At 37.8% G+C, this 19666-nt stretch overlaps 2 protein-coding genes across 3 annotated transcripts in view; one reads left to right on the forward strand and one right to left on the reverse strand.

Moving 5' to 3' along the window:
- Positions 1–15122, forward strand: part of LOC138026459 (dynein axonemal assembly factor 5-like) — an 18389-nt gene extending 3267 nt beyond the window's left edge. The window contains exons 5-20 of the mRNA XM_068873826.1: positions 990–1138; positions 1563–1659; positions 4313–4400; positions 4530–4642; positions 4721–4843; positions 5698–5877; positions 6592–6783; positions 8059–8157; positions 9085–9245; positions 9390–9521; positions 10128–10239; positions 10350–10446; positions 11925–12027; positions 12566–12668; positions 14016–14113; positions 14901–15122. Coding sequence (XP_068729927.1) covers positions 990–1138; positions 1563–1659; positions 4313–4400; positions 4530–4642; positions 4721–4843; positions 5698–5877; positions 6592–6783; positions 8059–8157; positions 9085–9245; positions 9390–9521; positions 10128–10239; positions 10350–10446; positions 11925–12027; positions 12566–12668; positions 14016–14113; positions 14901–14949 — 1896 coding nt within the window. The 3' untranslated portion in view covers positions 14950–15122. The remainder of the gene's footprint in view (positions 1–989; positions 1139–1562; positions 1660–4312; positions 4401–4529; positions 4643–4720; positions 4844–5697; positions 5878–6591; positions 6784–8058; positions 8158–9084; positions 9246–9389; positions 9522–10127; positions 10240–10349; positions 10447–11924; positions 12028–12565; positions 12669–14015; positions 14114–14900) is intronic.
- Positions 15123–15760: 638 nt separating this feature from the next.
- On the reverse strand, positions 15761–19649 carry LOC138026483 (peptidyl-prolyl cis-trans isomerase-like 3). 2 transcript variants are annotated; one of them, XM_068873858.1, is made up of 7 exons: positions 19526–19649; positions 19352–19426; positions 17875–17927; positions 16804–16844; positions 16483–16550; positions 16259–16377; positions 15761–16164 (listed from the first exon to the last, which is right to left on the reverse strand). In XM_068873858.1, the coding sequence occupies exons 1-7, from the start codon at positions 19526–19528 to the stop codon at positions 16029–16031; spliced, it is 495 nt and encodes a 164-aa protein (XP_068729959.1). In that variant the 5' UTR covers positions 19529–19649; the 3' UTR covers positions 15761–16028. The 2 variants fall into 2 exon arrangements, with proteins under 2 accessions (XP_068729959.1, XP_068729967.1); XM_068873866.1 differs by lacking the exon at positions 19526–19649 and having other exon boundaries at positions 19249–19388.
- Positions 19650–19666: the final 17 nt, after the last annotated feature.

A 19666-nucleotide genomic window follows, 5' to 3' on the forward strand; every position in this document is an offset into this window, starting at 1 on the left:
AAATAACAGAAAAGGCAGGGTTTTTGTTTGAGGTTGGAGGCTGGTCATTTCATTCAGTTGTTTACTATTAATTTTCTTTTTTATGAAGTTGGTTATCTCTGGATTGGGCTGAAGAAACACAAGTCAATCACGTGCAATAAATCCTTCAAACTAACAAGAAGTCACATCATGATCGCCGTATTTAGTTAACTATAAAATGGAAGGATCGATTTGTTTGCATTTCTTTCGCATAATAATTAGTTTAGTTTTCTCTCTTTTTTTCTCCAAACTAAAGAATTTAAACAGCTTTTCTGAGAGATTTACATGTATAGAGGACCCAGGCCTCCTTGAGGTACTCCCAGAAAAATTGGTTGGGGATGTGTGGCCTGCTTCCTGAATCCCTTACCCATTTCAGACCAAAATCTACGATTTTCCCTACCCTATTTCAGACCTGGCCAAAAATTTGATACCCTATTTTACACCTATTTCAGCTGTTTCACGGTTGGCGTAGCAATTTAAGAATGCCTTTTGTTGATGGTCTTATCACCTAATGATGAAGAAGTGGCTTCTTCTGAGAAACATACCCAATTCAAGACTTAAGTGCACAAACCATACCCTATTTCAGACCAAAATGGTCACAATATTAATCGATACCCAATTTCAGAGTGACCAAAACAGCTAAAAAACCATTACCGGTATCCCTTTGGGGCTGCATATACCTATATAGCCCATATAAGGGAGTATCCCGCCCCCCCCCCCCCCCCCTTTCCCCGGGCTCATTCCCAATAATTATTCCTTTCTGTCACCCCACATCTTTACAGCTACATTGTACTCCCTTGCACCCACACTGACCCGCGACTGCATATTTTGTTGCTCTGTTATTCTAACCCTCTCTCCCATGGATCCAAAGGGAACTTGCTTCTCTGACTTTCAACTCATGATGGCAATGACTACAGTACACTGTCCCTAAAAGTTGTTTCAATAATTGGTATCTATTTTTTGATTTCTAGACATTAGGAATTGTCATTAGTTATGGGGATGGAAAGAATGTGGATGATGTTGTATCACATCTTGCACAGAGGACTTTTGACAGTGCTCCAACTGTGCGGGCTGCTGTTATTAATGTTGTTGGAGACTGGCTTCTAAATCTTCGAGACAGGTAAAGCTGCACAAAAGGGATCTTCTGTGAGCCTGTTCCAGTAATACATTGTAACATGATACAATGTACATGTGAACATTTGTAATGACACTTCATAATGAGTACGAATGTGTCTCGACTTTACTGTAAGGAATGCAAGCTGCTGTTAATACATAATTATTAACATTTAATTAGTCAGTCAAAGAGAGGATTTGTCAGTTATTTTTCTCCATCCATCAATCAACTGATGGATCCAAAAGACAGAAACTTGATTACACTGCAAAGTGAAGTCTCAATGAAGTTCAAAATTCAATTAACAGATCTTATTGGACAAGTATTTTATGGACTTTACGGTAACATGTTATATTTTTACCAGGCTTTCATGTTATTTGAAATAAGAAATGTTACTTTTCTCATCTCTTTCCTGTTCTTTCCTTACGCTCAGGTATTCATATTTTCATAAGCTATTGCCGTTGTTGATGACAGGTTTGTCCGATGAACTACCTGATATTCAGAAGCAGTCAAGACAACTCATGAGCAAGGTACCTGTACATGTAAGCAGCATCAATAGCCTCTGTTGTATGCAAATGAGGATGATAATAATTATTATTGCCAACCAACTTTCTTTAAGAGTCAGTTACTGTATTAATTTTATTCAACACCAAAATACTGATTTGGTACTACAAAATTAATCAGTTGACTATTCAACCATGTGTCTTGAAATCTTGTATACATGTAACTATAATTTATAACCACTTACAAGTGCTCTACTAACTAAAAAGTCTGTATTTAAACCGAATTAAAGCATTTTCAAATGAATTGTTGGTTGTCTACAGGGGAAAAATTAATACATGTGTGAATACCTCAAGTTAGAAAAATCTGACAGGGCAAGGCAGAGAAGAAGCAAACTTATAGACAAACATTGTTCATATAAGGTTATTGCTAACCTTTTGGGGTGCCTTCCGTGAAATCTTTCGCAAGCGCGTTATTTTGGAACACTATTTCAAAGTAATTGGTACTCTTTCAAAGTAATTGGTACTATTTTATGTTAAATTATTCATTATCAGTTTGGGTATTTAAAAACTCCAGCAAACTACATGTATATATCACCAAAAAGGTAATAAAATGAAGAATCTGAGTGAGTAATTATATGAACATTGGCTTTCTTTAGCGCTCGTGAAGCTTCAAACTCAAAACCATACAAAAGTAAAAGTAAAAAAGTTCACTTTGCTAAATTACCTGCCTTCGCATTATCATGCACAATCAAACAAACTGTACTACATGACTGTATATCAATCAGCACTTTATAGGCTACCAAAGGGTGCCGGGCTTTTAGGATCTTCCTATTGGTTTCCGAGAAAATAAACTTTGAAGTTCACCAATAGAAAATTTTCCGTTTCGCCACATGCAGAGACACGTCAAAGTAAAAAATTAATATTTCGAATTTTTTAAAAGCCTGACACACTTTTGTGCACCAGTATCCGACAATCATTTTGCCCAATTTTTGTAAAAAGCTGACAAATCTATTCCTGGAAAAATTAACCCTAAGTTTTTGAGCTCAAAAGATTTTACACGTTTTCACAGCTTGTCAATGCGGGTGTGAATGCAGTCATGCTGCTATGATGCCACCGACCAATGAAAAGTGAGGTATTAAGGCCCCTAAAGAGGCATTCAGTGCTGCATCATTAGTCATAGATTATTTATACCTGATTGCAGACCCTTGCCGCTAGCAGTGAGCTGAGTTTTCTTTGTTTTCTCGAAAGGTATCTTTTTTTTTTTGAGACCCTGGCCTTTTTCATACTGTCTTTTTACCCAGGGAGAATTTTCCCATTTCGACTTCTCTCCTCGTTTCAAGCGTTTCATGGCCTAGTAAGGATGATATCGTTTCGTATATTCCTTTAAAACAACCCCATTGACTACAAATAAATGGCGAACTCAACACGCGATAAAGTTAAGATACCCGAATGTATTCCTGCGTCACACTGTACGGGTGTTAACGAGTATTGACATCTCATAACACCTTGGGGGATTAACAGTTTAGTCACTAAAAACACAAAATTTGCAAATAACTCTGCAAGAAGAAAACATTTTTCAAATAATTTCTTTTTTACAAGAAAACAAATGTAATGAGCTATCTTATGGCAGCTTTTTAACATTTTGCAAAAGTCGAGACCGAAAAGGTTAGCAGTAACCTTAACCCTGTTACCAGAATCAATTTACTCAACATTTACTTTGAATGGAAAACAAGGTACAATGTAAATTCTGTTGAGAGAAGTATGCAATTGAGAAGGTTTATTGTCATCCCTACCCTACACTGGTGGCTCGGTGGGTTGATCATTGGGCTGTCACACGGGAGGTCGTGGGTTTGAACCCAGCCAGATCAACACTCAGGATTTTAAAATAACTGAGGAGAAAGTGCTGTCTTAAAGTTTGTAATTTTATCTGCAAATGGTTAGACTTTCGAGTCTTCTTGGATAACAGGACTGTAAATCATTAATTTTGCCCCATCTCACAAATTATTTTTTTATGTTCATAAGTTCCCTGTGGGACGTTAAAGAACCCACACACTAATTTATTGAGAAGAGTAGAAGATGGAATCCCTGGTGTTGTGGCTGTCCTGATCTCTCCAGCAGCAGCAGCTGGCTTGGTGTGATTTCTTCAAAAAAGGCGTATGGTGCACGAGGCCACCTAAGCAGAAACAGCCATAATTGAAAAAGGAATTTGCTCAGTGCTGGAACATGTACCGGTAGTCGTAGAATGTACATGTAGAATGTGGAATCCCTTTTGTCTGGTGCTCAGAAACTTGAATGCTTTTGTGCTCAAAGAATGGTGTTGAGCTCTGATTCCAAAAAGAGATCCAACCTTAAAAAAGATTCTGAAGTTTTTTTAATGTCTCCACTTCCTCATTGTTGGTTTGACTGTAAATAATTAGTGAGACCAAAATTTGAATTAACTTCAAACACAGTCTGATGCCTAGTCTGGGAAAAAAACCTGGAAGACACGGTGGAAAGCAAGTGCTCTCAACGTGATACTAACCAACAAAGTCAATTTACGCAATCATAACACCAAGTTTATAAATCCATAAATCCAATCCTGGCCTAAGAAAGCACTAAGTTTTTGGATTATTATGCCAGGCATGCCTTTCCTTTCCTTTTTGCCTTGAAATGTGCAACTTATAATCAGTTTTTCTTTCAGGTCGGTAATCAGTATGCAGTGGAGAATGAAGATGATCTAAAGGACAAAATAGATTTTGAAGAAAAACCTGGTTATCGCCTTGTAATGGGTATTTGTCAAATAAGAATATTGTTATTATAATTATAATACTCTATCAATCTTGGGCATAGCTTCTGAGCAGAGATGTTATAACATAAATTTTATTCAAAACTAGAGTAAGTGCATTTTATTTTTCTAGATGTGGATCGTCCCAGTCTTGGATGCAGGGTGTTAGTTCAAAGAAATTTGTCAAAAATTTTACCAGCTGCTCTTCGAGATATGACAGATTGGACAGTTGATACAAGAATCAAGGTTTGGAGCAATTTTTGACTTCAAAGGCTTTTCAATGCATAGTCATTAATTTAGCAGGGTACTCTTTTCATTTGACAGGCCTCCTCTCTAGTTTACTTTCTTCTGTTTTATGCGGAGGACTACACAACTCAGCATATGGAGATTTTATTGCAAGGACTGTACAAGGCGAGCCAGGATGACAATGATGAAGTAGTTAAACAGGTAATGACACTCTAATGGGAATCCATTTGTTTCCCAGCAGTTTGGTTCGTGCTTAACCCTTTCACCCCCGTGGGGTTCCCCATTGACGAGTAAAATCGTCTGGCGTTAGACAGAGTAAAATCTATAAGTGGCACTCTTGGGAGTGTAAGGGTTAATAAGTCAATTTGCAAACACTAAGATTGCTTTTCACTTACATAGTTGGTTTTCTAAAACAAGACTTGAAAATGATTTAGACAGGTAAACATGGCTTGCTTGATCCAACACCAAACCGAATTCTTTTGTTCTCTCAGTGACAAATGTCAGTTGTGCTGAACAGCGTTCCAGTCACAAATTAAAATACATGTAGTTGTTCAAGTATGGGAAGTTTACCAGTAGTTGCATTCAGTTCAGTAAAACACCTTTTACAATAGTTATTGTGGTTAGTGTCTTTTTAGTCTCTATATACATTTCCAATCATTTGAAGCGACTGCTTCTTCATACAAAAAGTCATGTATTACTGGTTAGAACACAATAATTTTTATGATCATGACAGAACTACTGTATGCGTCACTTTAGTGTATGTAATAGCCACTTGGAAAAGCTATCAGATGATGACTTTTAAACTGGAAATCTGCCAAACTAAAAGCCGTAGGGTTGGCCTCTTGAGGCCTCATGTTGCCACAACTTTTCTGCAGATTATTAATGAAATTGTGGCTAAGATTTTACATTTTGTCTTAATCACTTACTGTCCCAAGTAACCCTTTGATACCCAAACCGGCCACACGATTTTACTCATCGATGGGGAACCCTGGGGAGGCAATGGGTTAAATTAACCAAAATAGTCTAAACATTTACCTTTTTTATATTTTCTGTAGGTTGTATTAATTTCTGAGATGGCTGGTAGTTTTGTAGATCCAGCTGTGTTCTGTAAGTTAGCTCTTCCTCATCTCAAGTCTTCAGCCAGTAGTTCTTCATCTGGCTGCAGCAGTTGCTTGATGATCCTGACAGGTTTACTCAGGGGCTGCAATCCACAACTCGTTAAACCTAATCTAAAGGTTGGTACATTAATTTGCTCAGAGGCTTTGTACCTGAGACACAACTTGCTTAGAAAAATTTTAATGTGGGGTGCTCTTTCAAAGGGGGCTGGAGTCCACTTAAAAAGTGAACACCCAAATTCTGAATTACTTTACTTGTAAGGCTGATTTTATTGGTCATCCAAGCATAATACACAAACTCAGGAGCATTTTCATCATTACCATGTAGCTCCCACTAACAACAAGTTTACTGCAGGTCTGTGCATGTTGCTTGTGCTTGTATGTGCACTTTGTTAGTGAAACCAGCCTAGAGCTGTATGTTCTCAAGAGCAGGTTATATGATTGGTAACAACAAGAAGATTTACTTCATACAAAATGAAATTTTAGCAGTAGCAAATCACTTCATGGCCATCCCAACCATTTGAATTTGACAATAGTGTGCCCAATATATTGAATCTTGCATGACAAGCATGATGGTTAGGAGTGATGGAAAAAGATTTCTGCTGACAACTTTATGGTGTTCCTCTTTTGGTTGATGTCATCACTGCTCAGACCTTTCTTAAAACACTCTTCTTACCAATCCAGTTGCTGGAAAGGTTATGTATGTTTTACCAATATCGTTATTGAACAAGGTGAAATAACAACCAAGTGGCATTGTCCTTGTCAATGCTTTAAAGATGCCTCATCATTCACTTGATTATTAACAATTAGTACATTCCTTTGCTTTTCTATCAGGCTATATGTGATACAATTGCATCATCAGATGTCTGCTGCACACAGCAGATGTCTTGCCAACAGAATCTGTTAGCCACAGTTTCAGCCATTATTGACAAGGCTGGTGATGAAAGCAGGACGCACAGTTTTACATTGTTCTACGTTTTGATACATGTGATGGCGCTTCAGTTGCAAGGAAGCCTACAGAAAGAAGTAGGTGACAATCACTGGATTTGCCCAATTCCCTACTCCAAAAGCCTTGGGGAAAAGTGGTACGAAGGGTTGACAGAAAGTACAATGTTTGTTCATCTGTACCTGGGATAAAATCAGATAGCATCCACCAAAACCTCCTTTCCCTTTCTGGTGAAATTACTGGTATGTAAATTAAACTGATTTCCTACTTAGAAATAAAGTAAAAGATGAGAACAAAAAAGGTTCAGAAGAATAAAAAGATTTGAATCCATACTTTTGCTATACGCTGCCGCCGATATCAGCGTTGGACACTAAATTTTGAGAGTACGGTACTCGCCATTCGGGTGAGTGACCCTCAAAATGCACTCGCCCGGATCAGTTTTCACTTGCCCACAAGTTTACCCCCCCCCCCCCCCCCCCAATCTCACCAACTAATTTTGTCATCCTTCATTTTTACTCTTTATTACCATTAAAATTTTACTTCAACACTGAAAGGCTAGTAAAGTTAATTGGAAGTCTGTTTTAGTTTCAACACGCATTGATCAGAGTGCCTGGAAAGTACAAGAAAACAATTCGCTTCCAATGTCATCAAGAGCGTTTTCACTCACGTGACCAGCAGCCATATTGTATTACTGAAACAAAAGAAAGTATTTGCATAAAATAGATTTCAATTCCTGGAGGCCACTATTCCTTTGTTTTGGAACACCAACATGGCTGCCATGACATCATGTGAATGAAAATGCTCTTTTTGACCCTTGGCAGTAAGACCTATAGATGATTTTACTCTGTCTAACACAAGATCATCCGACAGATTTTACTTGTCAATTAGAATAAAAAAGAAGAAACTGTGTGCTTTCAGCTGATGACAACTGCAAAGTTTATAGTGGTCACGACATACAAAAGAAATACAAAATATTTCTTGTTTTGAGGACTGTTATATGAAAGACATTGTATCAATGGAAAGAAGCATTCTTAAGAACTGATTTTTCCACACTTCACTGATCTTTCATACATAATAATTATTGTTTATTATTATCTTCAATGGATGTATTAATTTTACAAAATCACAAAATGCCCAGCACCCAGCGCCCAGCTGGCTTTATAGCTGAATAAAATATTATTCAATATTGGTAGACCACTGCAGCGGCATTGCAGAGTTTATGGGTTCAATCCCATTATAAAGCCAGATTTTTTCAGACTTTCATTTCATCACTGCCCTCTCAATATTTCAGTCTTGTTTGTAGGCATATTACTTTGTTTAGTGAATTTTTTTTTATTTTTAAAATTTTTTTTCAGGTGAATGCCGTTTTATTGAAACTTACAACTTCCCAGGGTTTGGATAGCGTTTCACAGCTCTATGAAAATCATATTCAAGAGTTCCTTGACAAGTTGAAGGCTAGTGCAGATCAAGACAATGTTAGAACTGTCTGTTTGTACACTGTATGACTTTAAGTGGAGGCCTTGTATAGTATTTTGAGAAAATGGGGAAAGATTGATGACTAAATTCCAAGAGCCACATGTTTTCTTCTTTAAGTTAATATTAATTTTAATAAGTAAAATGATCATTCATTTGGCAAACCTACATGTATGACCACAAAAACCTTTTTTATAATTATAGCCATCATCCAGTCTTCTGTTTTTGTGCTGTTGAATACTCTTACATACATGCAAGAGTTGAACACCACATTCATTCTGCTAGCAATGGAAAAATGTTGCGAAAAATGGACAAATGAAGGGACTGTTGTATCCTCACAACCTTACATGTACCATAAGCCCCAATGGAGTTTAGAAGTCACTGTGACAAAATTAATAGTGAAATGGAAATTAGAAGGAAGCAAGGAAATGGGTGAACAGTTCCTAAAAAGTTCTACCTGCCACAATGCTACAAGTTCACCCTTTAAATCACAAGAGGGAAAAATTCCCTAGGGATTGTGGACAATGCATGTTAAGAGATTCACTGACAACAAATGAATGTTGGCTTTAAATTAATGCAATTAGGTTAACATTGAATTGCAGTCAAATTGTCATCAGAAATCCTTCTTTAGTGCATGAATGTCGGTGTTTTATGAAGAAATTAAAACACTTGACTTATTTAGCTATTAATTTTTTTACTCATCCCTTGTGTACCTCTAGTCCTGAATATACTGTATACTTGTGCACTTATTAGGTATGCCGCTATAATTTCACACTTATAGTCAAAAGAACAGTACTTACTGGGTTGAAGATGTTCTACTCATTTTTCCTGTGTTTTCATTGGTCAAACATTATTTTTACCTCTGAAAAATGCAGAGACTGACATTTATGTATTTGAATTTTTTGCAGGAAAACCACAGTTCGTGGTCTCAGTACTCTCCAGAGTGCCGTCTGTTTGATGTTTTGTTGACAGAATCAGGACAGATCATTAGTCGTCACCTTACAGTTTCCATGGCAATTTTTACAGAATGTTTAGACAGCACGAAAAAGTCTGCAGAGCTCCGACTCAAGTAAGCAGCCTTGCATGATTGGTTGGTTTCTTGCTTACTTGACATAAAATAATTATTTTGTAACTGAAGATGATGTGCACAGTTTCGGCCATGTAACTTGCAATCCAGGTAGCAATAATTTAATATACACTCTTTATTCTTCAGGATGTTTTCTCTGCTGTCCCGTCTTCTGATGAGTGCTTCACAATCGGTTGAATCACAAAATGCCTTCAGTTCATATTCAGTGCACATTGTACAGAAGCTTATCATACCCAACTGTGTGTGGCAGGCAGGAAGGTAACTTGAACAGAGATTTTCACACTGTTTGCAAATACAGTAGTAGCGGATACATTCCCACGGGTATTTTGGCTACATAGGTTTGTGCTCCACGGCAGTTGAGACTACAAAATAATGCACATTTTCAGAAACTCATTTTCATTGTAGTTGTACCCTTTAATACTCTAAAGTAAAAAATTAATAACTATGCAATATTAATCTGGCTTAGGAAGCAGTGCTGTTTAATTAAATAGACCAGTAGCTCAGCCTCCTAACAGATGGGATTGTTAACTGAAATAATAATTATTATGTTTTGCTTGAATTGTCACTAGCTTCAGAAATGAGCATTTGAAATGTGGGTTATATCTACAAAAGGTTGACGTGATGCTTGCATGCTGTCTAACGTCAGATGATTTTACTTGTCAACTGCGGGCATCATATGGCGTTTGAGGTGCGAGTGGGTTAGGCAAAAGAAAACCATGTCCCTTCAATTAAACTGAGATGAAAAATGATGCTTTCCAACTTCATGCTGTTACCATACAGTACCTTGAAAACGTTGTTTCACTTTTTACCTATTTGAGTCATAATAATATTTTACCAGTCTCGCATTTTTTTGTGTGGGTTTAGAACAGCTGCTGCTGTCGGCTCTGCAGCGATCTCCTGCCTCTGGGCATTACTGCAGTCAAATTTGCTGTCTAATCGCAATGCTGGACAAGTTATGAAAGACCTTTTGACTCAGGTAGTGACAAGGTTTATGTATTTTAATACTCAGTCTGTTTAAATGCCTTTATTTACATGTACAGCAGCTGTAGATCTCATTGAAGAGGGTTGCTCTTATTCTGTTGTCAGCTTGCAAGCAGTCTTGATGATCACAATCAAACAACCAGACTTGTGTCCTGCAAAGCCCTCCAAAAATTACTTATATCCTGCAAAAGCAGCTTTAATGGTAAATGGCATTACTTTTCTTTCTTTTTGTCATTATAAAAGGTAAAAGGTAAAGTCTCTTTACGAGCCTGAAGGCCCATTAAGGCCGGCGCTTAACTCCGGTTTCCGTAGCATGAAGCGACTAGGAGTATTTCTACTCCCCCCTGGATGGGATGCTAGTCCATCGCAGGGTTACCCCAAGCATTACGCCGGTACCCATTTATACACCTGGGTGGAGAGAGCCACCATGAGAGTTAAGTGTCTTGCCCAAGAACGCAACAAAATGTCCCCGGCCAGGCCCCGAACCACTCGATCCGGAGTAGAGCGCACTAACCATGAGGCCACCGCGCCTCCCACATCCCTTGCAAATTAATTATTTTGTCCTAAGGCTTGTCTAAGGCAACAACGTTGTATTCATTTGTGTACAATTCAAGATAGAGTCTTTAATTACTAGGGAGAAGGCTTGGAGCAGGGCTGGCGCAGGGGTGAGAGCACTCGCCTTCCACTAATGTGGCCTGGGATTGATTCCCGGATTCGACGCCATGTGTGGGTTGAGTTTGATGGCTCTCTACTCTGCTCCGAGAGTTTTTTCCACAGGCACTCTGGTTTTCTCCTCTCCTCAAAAACCAACATTAATTTTGATTTGTTCTGATTTCAGTTGATTTTAATACAGTAGTTAGTAGAGCACTCATACTTGGCTACATAACCTTGACACTTAACCCTTTCACTCCTGTAAGGGCCACTGAGACTTAAAGATTTCACTCTGTCTAACGCCAGACAATTTTACTCGTCAATGGGGAACCCCACAGGAGTGAAAGGGTTAAATGAAGTGATTATTATTATTATTATTATTATTATTGGCTCTTGAATTTTTTGGCATATACGCAGACCAGTTTGGCATACACTAGTGGTAAGTAGAGGCTGCACAAGGTTGGCTTCCCCTGAAAAGGTTTTTGCAAGATCTTTGATTTCCTTTCTCCTCTTGACTGAAAACCACCAGATCCCTAATTGGTGCCCCCTATCTTAAAGGTGCTGTTCAGTAATACGTGGCACACAACGTTTGTGTTGCAATGTCCATTGTGAACTAAGGCAAATTTGCCTTGTTAATTAATATTGTTGAAAGCAGACTTCTGAATGAAGTTAGGCAATCGTCACGAAGTCTCATAACTGCAGTTGGGCAGCATTGCAAGAGAAGTTGCATGATGCATTGCGCAGTGTACCTGCCCACCAACTCCAATTTTTTTGTTTAGTTGTTTCTCTTACATGTATATTATGTAGCTTGAAAGGGAATTATTAATAACAGTTGTTGGTACATACCGGGGGGGTAGTTAACATGTATCTAAATATAGACCATTCAATAATTAAAAATATCATGTTCTGGCTCTGCAGAAATATTACGATTTGAATGATTATTTCCTCAAAGGGAAGAGGTAATGTTTATTTGTCCATGGATGAATATTTAAAAGACGTTAGAATTAGGCTTTTTGTGGTATTTTCTAGCTGATATGCTTCACCAAATTTATCCTGAGTTACTGAAAAGGATGGATGACAGCAGTGATGAAATAAGGATTGTTGTAACCAATACATTTCTTGCATATTTTAGGTGGGTACTCTGAGTGTCACATGCAATGATTTGCTGTTCAATACCTGTTCAGTTCTTAGCCCACAACAGCAATATGGCCGTCTCCACTTTAGTACAGTGTTGCTCTTGTTTTTGTGCTTTTCAAAGCAACAATATCTATTTTATGTCTCGTTTCTAAGGATGATTCAAAGGCATATGTCACAACGAACTCCAAATTTTCCTTTAAAATGTACTCTACACTACCCCTGTTTCCAGCATCTCTAATGAGTTTGCTGCATTCACACCAGAAGTTTAGTTGGGATATTTTGCAGAATGTTGAATTGGTTGCTTCCTCAGCAAATATTCCATTAGGTTGAAGAACAGATTTTGAAATACATATAGCTAGCTTTCAGTTATTGTGGCACATTTCTATGTCTTTACTAACACTTTGTTGAGACAAGTGAAGAATACATTGTTGTCTTTTCAACTGAGAGTGAACTTCATTTTTCCAAGGTCGTCTTTTTGTTGCATGATCAGTGCTGCATCTGCCAAAAAGTGTAATGTATTTTACTTCTTTCAGGGCCTTTCCGTCAGATTACAACAGTGATCTGTACAAGTTACATCTGGAAGCGATGTTCAAGGGCCTTTTAGTTCAACTTGATGATCCCACTGCTTCAATACAGGTAAATCCAGACATGGAGAATTTTGGGTTTTGTTTCCTACTATTGCGGGTCTTTGATACTCCACCTCAATTTTCTTGCATCGTGGGAGGCTGCTATTGTTACATGTAAATGCACATGGATGTCAGTGATTCACCCAAAACTAAGAAACTTGATAATTTAACCAAAATTAATAAAATTAATGGGCAAAATTATGAACTGCATGTTAAATTGAACTTGCAGTGCAAACTGGTTCTGCTTATTTTTAAAGGTCTTTGAAGAAGGACTGCAGATTTTGCTGTCAAACGTTATAAAGTAAAGAGAATTGAGCAACAGCTTGATGATGACCATTTCTCTTCTTGTGTCAATTGAGGGGGGGGGGGGGGGTGGGGGTGGTAAAGTATTACACTGTTTCAGCAAATCAATTCATGAACAAAATAAAAGCAAAGCTACTGCTTCGTCACCAAGAAGTATAACACTGTGTGCTGCAGGACTTAAAATAATGTTTACAACTTCGGATGGAAAATTAATGTATTTCTTGATTCTCAGTTACATGTTTAAATAGTTAATGTCACACATAATTGAAGATCGATGCAGTATTGGTGGGAGGAAAATGGCTAGGGATAAAGTGCCACCTGCTACTGGGGCTAGGTTATTGTCAGCGTGTGCACGGAACACAGCTGCCCTGAACAGCATGTACCTACATGAATGCCAAGCTCCTAGAAGGTTGTGCCAGCAAGGAGAAGTGGATGTGCCACTGTTTCTCAGCCAAGCTAGGGCAAGCCGGGCATCGCTTCTTCTTGGGACTGAAGGGTTGGTGTCCTCAACACTTATCCCCAAACCACTTTTAATGCCTATAATGATACGAAGAGGATGATCCCATTACTGTAGATCATATGGGAGGGTAAGAGGGGGAAAAGACTCACTAGCTTAGTGGTCCAGAATAAACTGAGGATTTCTCAGACAAAAATTTAATGTGCACATAATTATAGCAAGTCATAGCATACTTGATTGGATGGTGACTTGGTTGCATGTCAACAAAATTCTAAGTGGTTCAATAAAAGGAGGGGAGAAAAGCATGCATGTTGATCGGATGTGCAAACTCAAAAAACTATCAGTTGATGCAATCAGTAAGGTACAAAGTTCAATCGAGCTTGACATGAACTACAGTTTATGCTAAAGCAGAAACAGCCAAAAAAATTGGCCAAAGTTTCCAAGATTGAACACATTGTTGCAAAAAATGGCGAGTAATAAGATCAGCATATTTAATTTGCCTTGGGTGACAAGTGCCTAATTGAACATCTCCATTGTATTGCATTAAAAATAATGTATTTGGCATTCATGAACAGACCATTTTTTTCCTTTTCACAGGAAGCAGTACTAAATGTATTAAAGGAAGCAGCACTTGTGCAGCCAACTCTCATGAAGGAACAAGTTGAATCTGTTAGGCACAAGCACAGAGTTGCCAGGTAAAGTAAACTTCAAAATGTAAAGTTCAAAATGTAAAGTCAAAATGTAAATTCAAAATGTAAAGGTAATTAATGTAAAGTTCAAAAACAATTTTTTTATTGCACAAAAGTGATCAGCAGGCCAAGATGAAACTCTCTGCAATGTTCAAAAAATTTCTGTGGAGCGTATTCAGAGCTACCTTAAATTTTCAAATATTTAAGGTGGCTCTGAATCCGCTCCACAGATTTTTTTTTTTAACTCTGCAAAAAGTTTCATTCTGGCTTGCTGATTACATTTCAGAAATAAGAAATGGGCGTCACTGAGTTAGATTTTGAGATACAAGAATCTAAAGCCAAAATATAGGGTGTTTTTGCAGGGCTTTCCTGTCGCCATGGTAACTTTTTACATCACAAAAATGACCAAATCTTATTCAGCAATAATTGGTGTTTGACATGGTACTGTTAAGTGATAAGGTGTTGTAGTGTCAATCCTTCTAATAAGTACATTAATTTTCTTTCAAGTGTTGAAACTGGTTTGAGCCACCTTAATTAATTGCCATTATTTAGTCTTAACTTGGTCGATATTACTGTTCTCTAAATGTTGCTTTAAAAGGTAATTCACCCATGCAGATGCTCCATTTTCTTGTAACCAATTCCTTATCCTTGGTCTACTTTCCTTGTCCCTGTTCATGTTTCTCAATGTTGTTACATTGTGACACGTTTGAAATCCATTAATTTTGTATCTTTCTACACATGGCCTTTCAACATTGGTTACTCACGTTTTGAATGCTATTTCTCCATATATTAGGTACTGTGAGGAACTTTTAAAAGAATGTGAAAGCCTAATAAACAAGTGAGATTGTTCAGCTTCACAAATGTGAGAATGCTGGACTTCAAACGCAGTTGACAGTACGATGCGGAAAGACAAATTAGGCAAGCTTGAGCAAATTGTAAACTGCTTGCTAGCTAAAGGACTGCAAAGATAGTGTTTACCAAATGGTTTGAAATAAAAGTCAAGTTTACAAATTTATGCACGGTGTTGAAACTTTGAATTTTGGTGCAATGGTAAGACTACACTCATTTTCTGCAACATGGTTTTGGGGGGGGGGGGGGTACTCCCTTATATGGCTTTAACGGGAATGTGCTGTATGATAGGGTATTATTTTCAGGATAAGCTTAGATGCTTATTTTATAGAACTTGAAGCCTGATCATAAGCTGCCAGTTATCAGTTATTGGTGGGCTTCCTTGATTTTGATAATTACCGCTAATACTGCATTAAAATACCGTAGGAAACTAGTGTGTCATTTTCATTCTAGTCTTAAACAGGGTCAGGGTCAGGGTCAGGGTTTGAGTGCCCACACTGCACCTCCCTTCCCAAGCATCTGTTGAGTACCCCACCGCCACCGGCAACAATTGGTTACTCAGATTAGAGATCTTTTGTTTCCTGGAAAAAGCTCATTTGCAGCTGTACAATTGTAAAAAGCGATATAATATCCCTTGTTCGTAGAAGAGATTGTGATGAAGAACCTGATTGATTCTTTTTTAATTTGTTAGTTTGTTCTGCTCTTAGGTGATGAAAATTGGTTTAAGGTGTTTACCTCCGTAATTTTATCGTTGTCCTAAAAGAATCACACATTGCAAATACATGTAACTCAGAGACAAAACAATAACTATTGACAAACGTTTATATACATAGTGCTCAGTTTGTTTTACATATTAAAATAATACCACAGGAAAAGGAAAATAAATTATGCCCAGTGACTTTGCTCTTATGATCTGTTTCACTACCAAGCCTGCAGCATTCTCATGTGATCTTGGGAGCAGCAACTTTTTGACTTGAGTGATTTGAAATGACAAAAAGAATTAGCCAGCTTCTGTGAGAAGGTATACGAGCCCTTCTTTTAACTATATGCATCTCTTCTTGTCTTGCAAAGTTCAGCCACTTTTATCTGCTATAGGATTGGCATGTATTGTTACATTTTTTATCTGCACATCGGTAAGAGGTCTATAGGATTTCTCATTTACTGGTAGCTTCTCTAAATCATCAAGTGTTTCCAAGCCATCAATAACCCTACAGAAAACAGAAAGAGATGTGTTGAAAAAGGAAAAGATTTTTAGTTTTTAGTTTTAGAGATTTTTTATTGTATCCGCGACAACAAACATACTTTCCAAAGACAGTGTACTTCATATCGAGATGTGGTTGTTTGCCATAACAGATGAAAAACTGTGATCCATTTGTGTCTTGCCCACTATTTGCCATAGACACTGTTCCTCTGGCATTGTGCTATCAATATTAAAAAAGAGAAAAAAAAGAAGTTACTCTTTACATAAATTTGCAAGGTCCCTCACAGCAACAAGCACCCTGACTAAAAGACGAATTCAAACTTACCCTGAGAGAAGGACTTAGCTCATCAGGAAACCTCTTGCCCCAAATGCTTTTTCCACCTTTGCCAGTTCCTGCAGGAAACAACAGAGTTGAAAGCATTACATGTACGTACATTAAGTACATTTTTCTAACAGAGGGTAATGTTGCAAGTGGACGCACTTTCTACCAGTACTAAGCAAAACTATTAATTAAAAACACGGACCAGCAAAGATGCGAACATCTTACCAGTACTTTATGCAATTCACATAACCTTCTGCATACTTCATTTGTTTCTAATCAATGGTAGGAATAAAATTAATGAACAAAGTATGCATCATAACAGACCTGTAGGGTCACCTGTTTGAACCATAAAGCCCTTTATATTTCTGAAGAAAAAATGAAAAATAATATTAAATGCTCACAGAAATTATGGCAATGGTGGAGTAGTCTTTTGCCAACAGATCACTTATTTTAATTATTAATTTATGAGGAGTTCTAGATCATATACATCTCGTAGAAATATGACCTTGTTTGTGCAGTGTTCACATTGTTGATTTGCCGAGAACGTATGATGGCTGTACTGTGATGATTGTTTCCCTTAAAACTTTTCTTCAAAAGATTTTGTAAATGAGGCACAAAGTAAAGAATTTTGGGGGGCTGCTAACCTTTCAGACCTTGTGAGAGAGCAAAACGTTTTGTTTTTTTTGTTTGCTAAAGTTCAAGGAACAGCAGCAAACTGTTCGCGTAATGCAATACGAGTTGCTATAGAATTACCTAGTTTGTTTGAGGTTTCTATGATAGTAATCACTTCAGTACATGTAAAACGGTGGGTCATTTTAGGTTGACCATTCATGTTAGTCCAAAAATTTTTATCACAACATCGTTGTTTGAACCTTTGCTTTATTTGTATGCAGGGAATAGAGGAAACGGTGCCATTGCCACTGCAAACTAACATTGTGGACACAATAGAAAACAGAGAGAAAAGAACTCCTCTGTTACTGATGACCAGTTATTCTGAATTACCGGGTACTCTTTCATGACATAAAAGCATTTGTAATGTAAGGGTGATTTTATCTTAATTATGCAGTTCAAAATATGATGGTTAATACTTGTGAACATTTATATATAGTGGTTTCTCTGGAAAGTGTGATAGAATGATGATGACTTCTGGAAAGTGTGATAGAATGATGATGACTTCTGTCACTTAACGAGGGGGTGATGTAATCCAACTTGGTAAAAACCCAATGACGAAACAGATGAACATCATTGACATGTAGGTGCAACAAAGTCACTTGAATAATATAATTGAGTGCATTTACTTGAGGAAAAAGCTACAAAAATATTAATGCAGCTTCAAATACCGAAAAGAAATAATTGGCTATTATCCTACCATTTCAAAAAAGTTGTGACACTCACCTGTGGAAAACACAATTGTCATAGTAATTACTGGCACAAAGAGCTAAAAAGTTCTACAAGAGATGAAAAGTAAAAGGCCTAGATTAAAGTGTACATTATTTAAATGTAAGTTCCTACTATAGAGCTACTTTCTCATGTGATCACCAGCCATATTTTTAACCAAAATAAAAGAAACTTTAGATATACATAAGAATAGAGTATAATTACCACAAGTTCTTGCCTTAGGATTACAAACGTGACTGCTGGGTACATCATGTGAGACTTTCACAATCAATAATATTTAGAATTAATAATATTTAGTGAAATTTTAGAAATACTGGGCAGAGCCTGGGAGGAGAGCGTGACTTCCCATCCTGTGATTACCTTATTTGGCTCTTTTGTTCAGTCCCGCCATGTGAACCATCTCAGTTTGACATTTTCAAAGCTCAGCTTGTTATGCTATCTGTTCAGCAATTTAATCCCTCCCTCCCCCCCCCCCCCCCCATGCTTTCTGGTTCTTTTGTAATTTTTCCTTATGAGCTTATTGTAACCTACTTTTATTATTAATCGTTCTCTTAGATTGCTGCTTGTGGCCCCCCTTCAACCCTGTGCAGAAGTCCCATTAGAGAGGGAGTATATTTTTACTTTGGTGGACTGGGTTAACTTGGCCGCAGACATTATGCCAGCAACTATGCCCGCCTTGCACCCCCTCGGCTAGGCACTGAGGCCCCTGATCCGGGGGGTCCATACGGGCAGTGGGTACTATCTGCACCTTGCCAGTACATTCCCTGCCCCCTTGTTTACACCCAAGTTGTGTCTATTGTCTTTTACTGTGCACCAAACCATAATTGAAGGATAAAGTTTATAATTCCTACATAGATAATGAATACCCCCCATCAGTAGAGTCCTTTTAGTGCATATCTAGGTTACTGGCTCCCCGAGACATTTAGTCCTATGATACCCCAACAGAACTCCCTACATTTTTGACATTCAGGACTACAGCACTGACTAGTGTCTCTTGTCAGGGTAAAGTAGACCAGATCAAGATCTAAAGACCGAGAACTGATCAATATTAGGAAGATTAATTAAGCACGCTACATTTTGGAGACATGGATGGCAACCGGAAGTGCACATTTCGCATGCCTGGACAGCAGTGTTTCCCAGATCTTTAAGCTAATCGTCTCTAATGGAGAAAAGACACTATAAATTTGGTTGTGTGAAGACAAATTAAACGGGAAAAAAGCCCACTTATGGATGCCATCCACATCTCAATAGGGGCAAGGTCTTTTTGTTCTGGAGGAATTTGTTTTAGTCTTCGTTCTTCATTTTCCAGGTCTTTGTTTGTTTTTCAACAAATCCCGCTGGCATAAAGCCATTTGTCGTATTAAAACTTACTATATCCTTCCAAGAACGAAAATCTGGCATGCATTAAAGGGAAATCTGCAAAATTTGGCCTTCTTCATGTCGCAGGTAGTTTGGTTTACATGCAGTGCAATACCTCGGAAGCCTTTGGTGTATCTTCACAGAAGAGTTCGATTTTCAAGTCTCCTAAATCAGTGTGCAAGGTGACGGACTGAAAGTGCAAAATCAAGATTTTCAACCGGTTAATATGTTTTTTCCCGTCTTTGTTTAGCTTTACTATCGTATTTGACCGATAGAAAGCGCAATTTACCATCTTTCCGGAGTCTATTGCTTCGCGAGAGATAATGAGTATCGTAAACTTTAAGAAGAGAAACTTTGAAAAGGTTCACATTCGTTCGCGTCCGTCGGCCATTTTTTTTTTCATAATAGCCTCGCTTTCGCCAAGCGACGT

Source organism: Montipora capricornis, chromosome 2, assembly GCF_036669925.1.
Source record: "Montipora capricornis isolate CH-2021 chromosome 2, ASM3666992v2, whole genome shotgun sequence".
NCBI classification, from domain to species: domain Eukaryota; kingdom Metazoa; phylum Cnidaria; class Anthozoa; order Scleractinia; family Acroporidae; genus Montipora; species Montipora capricornis.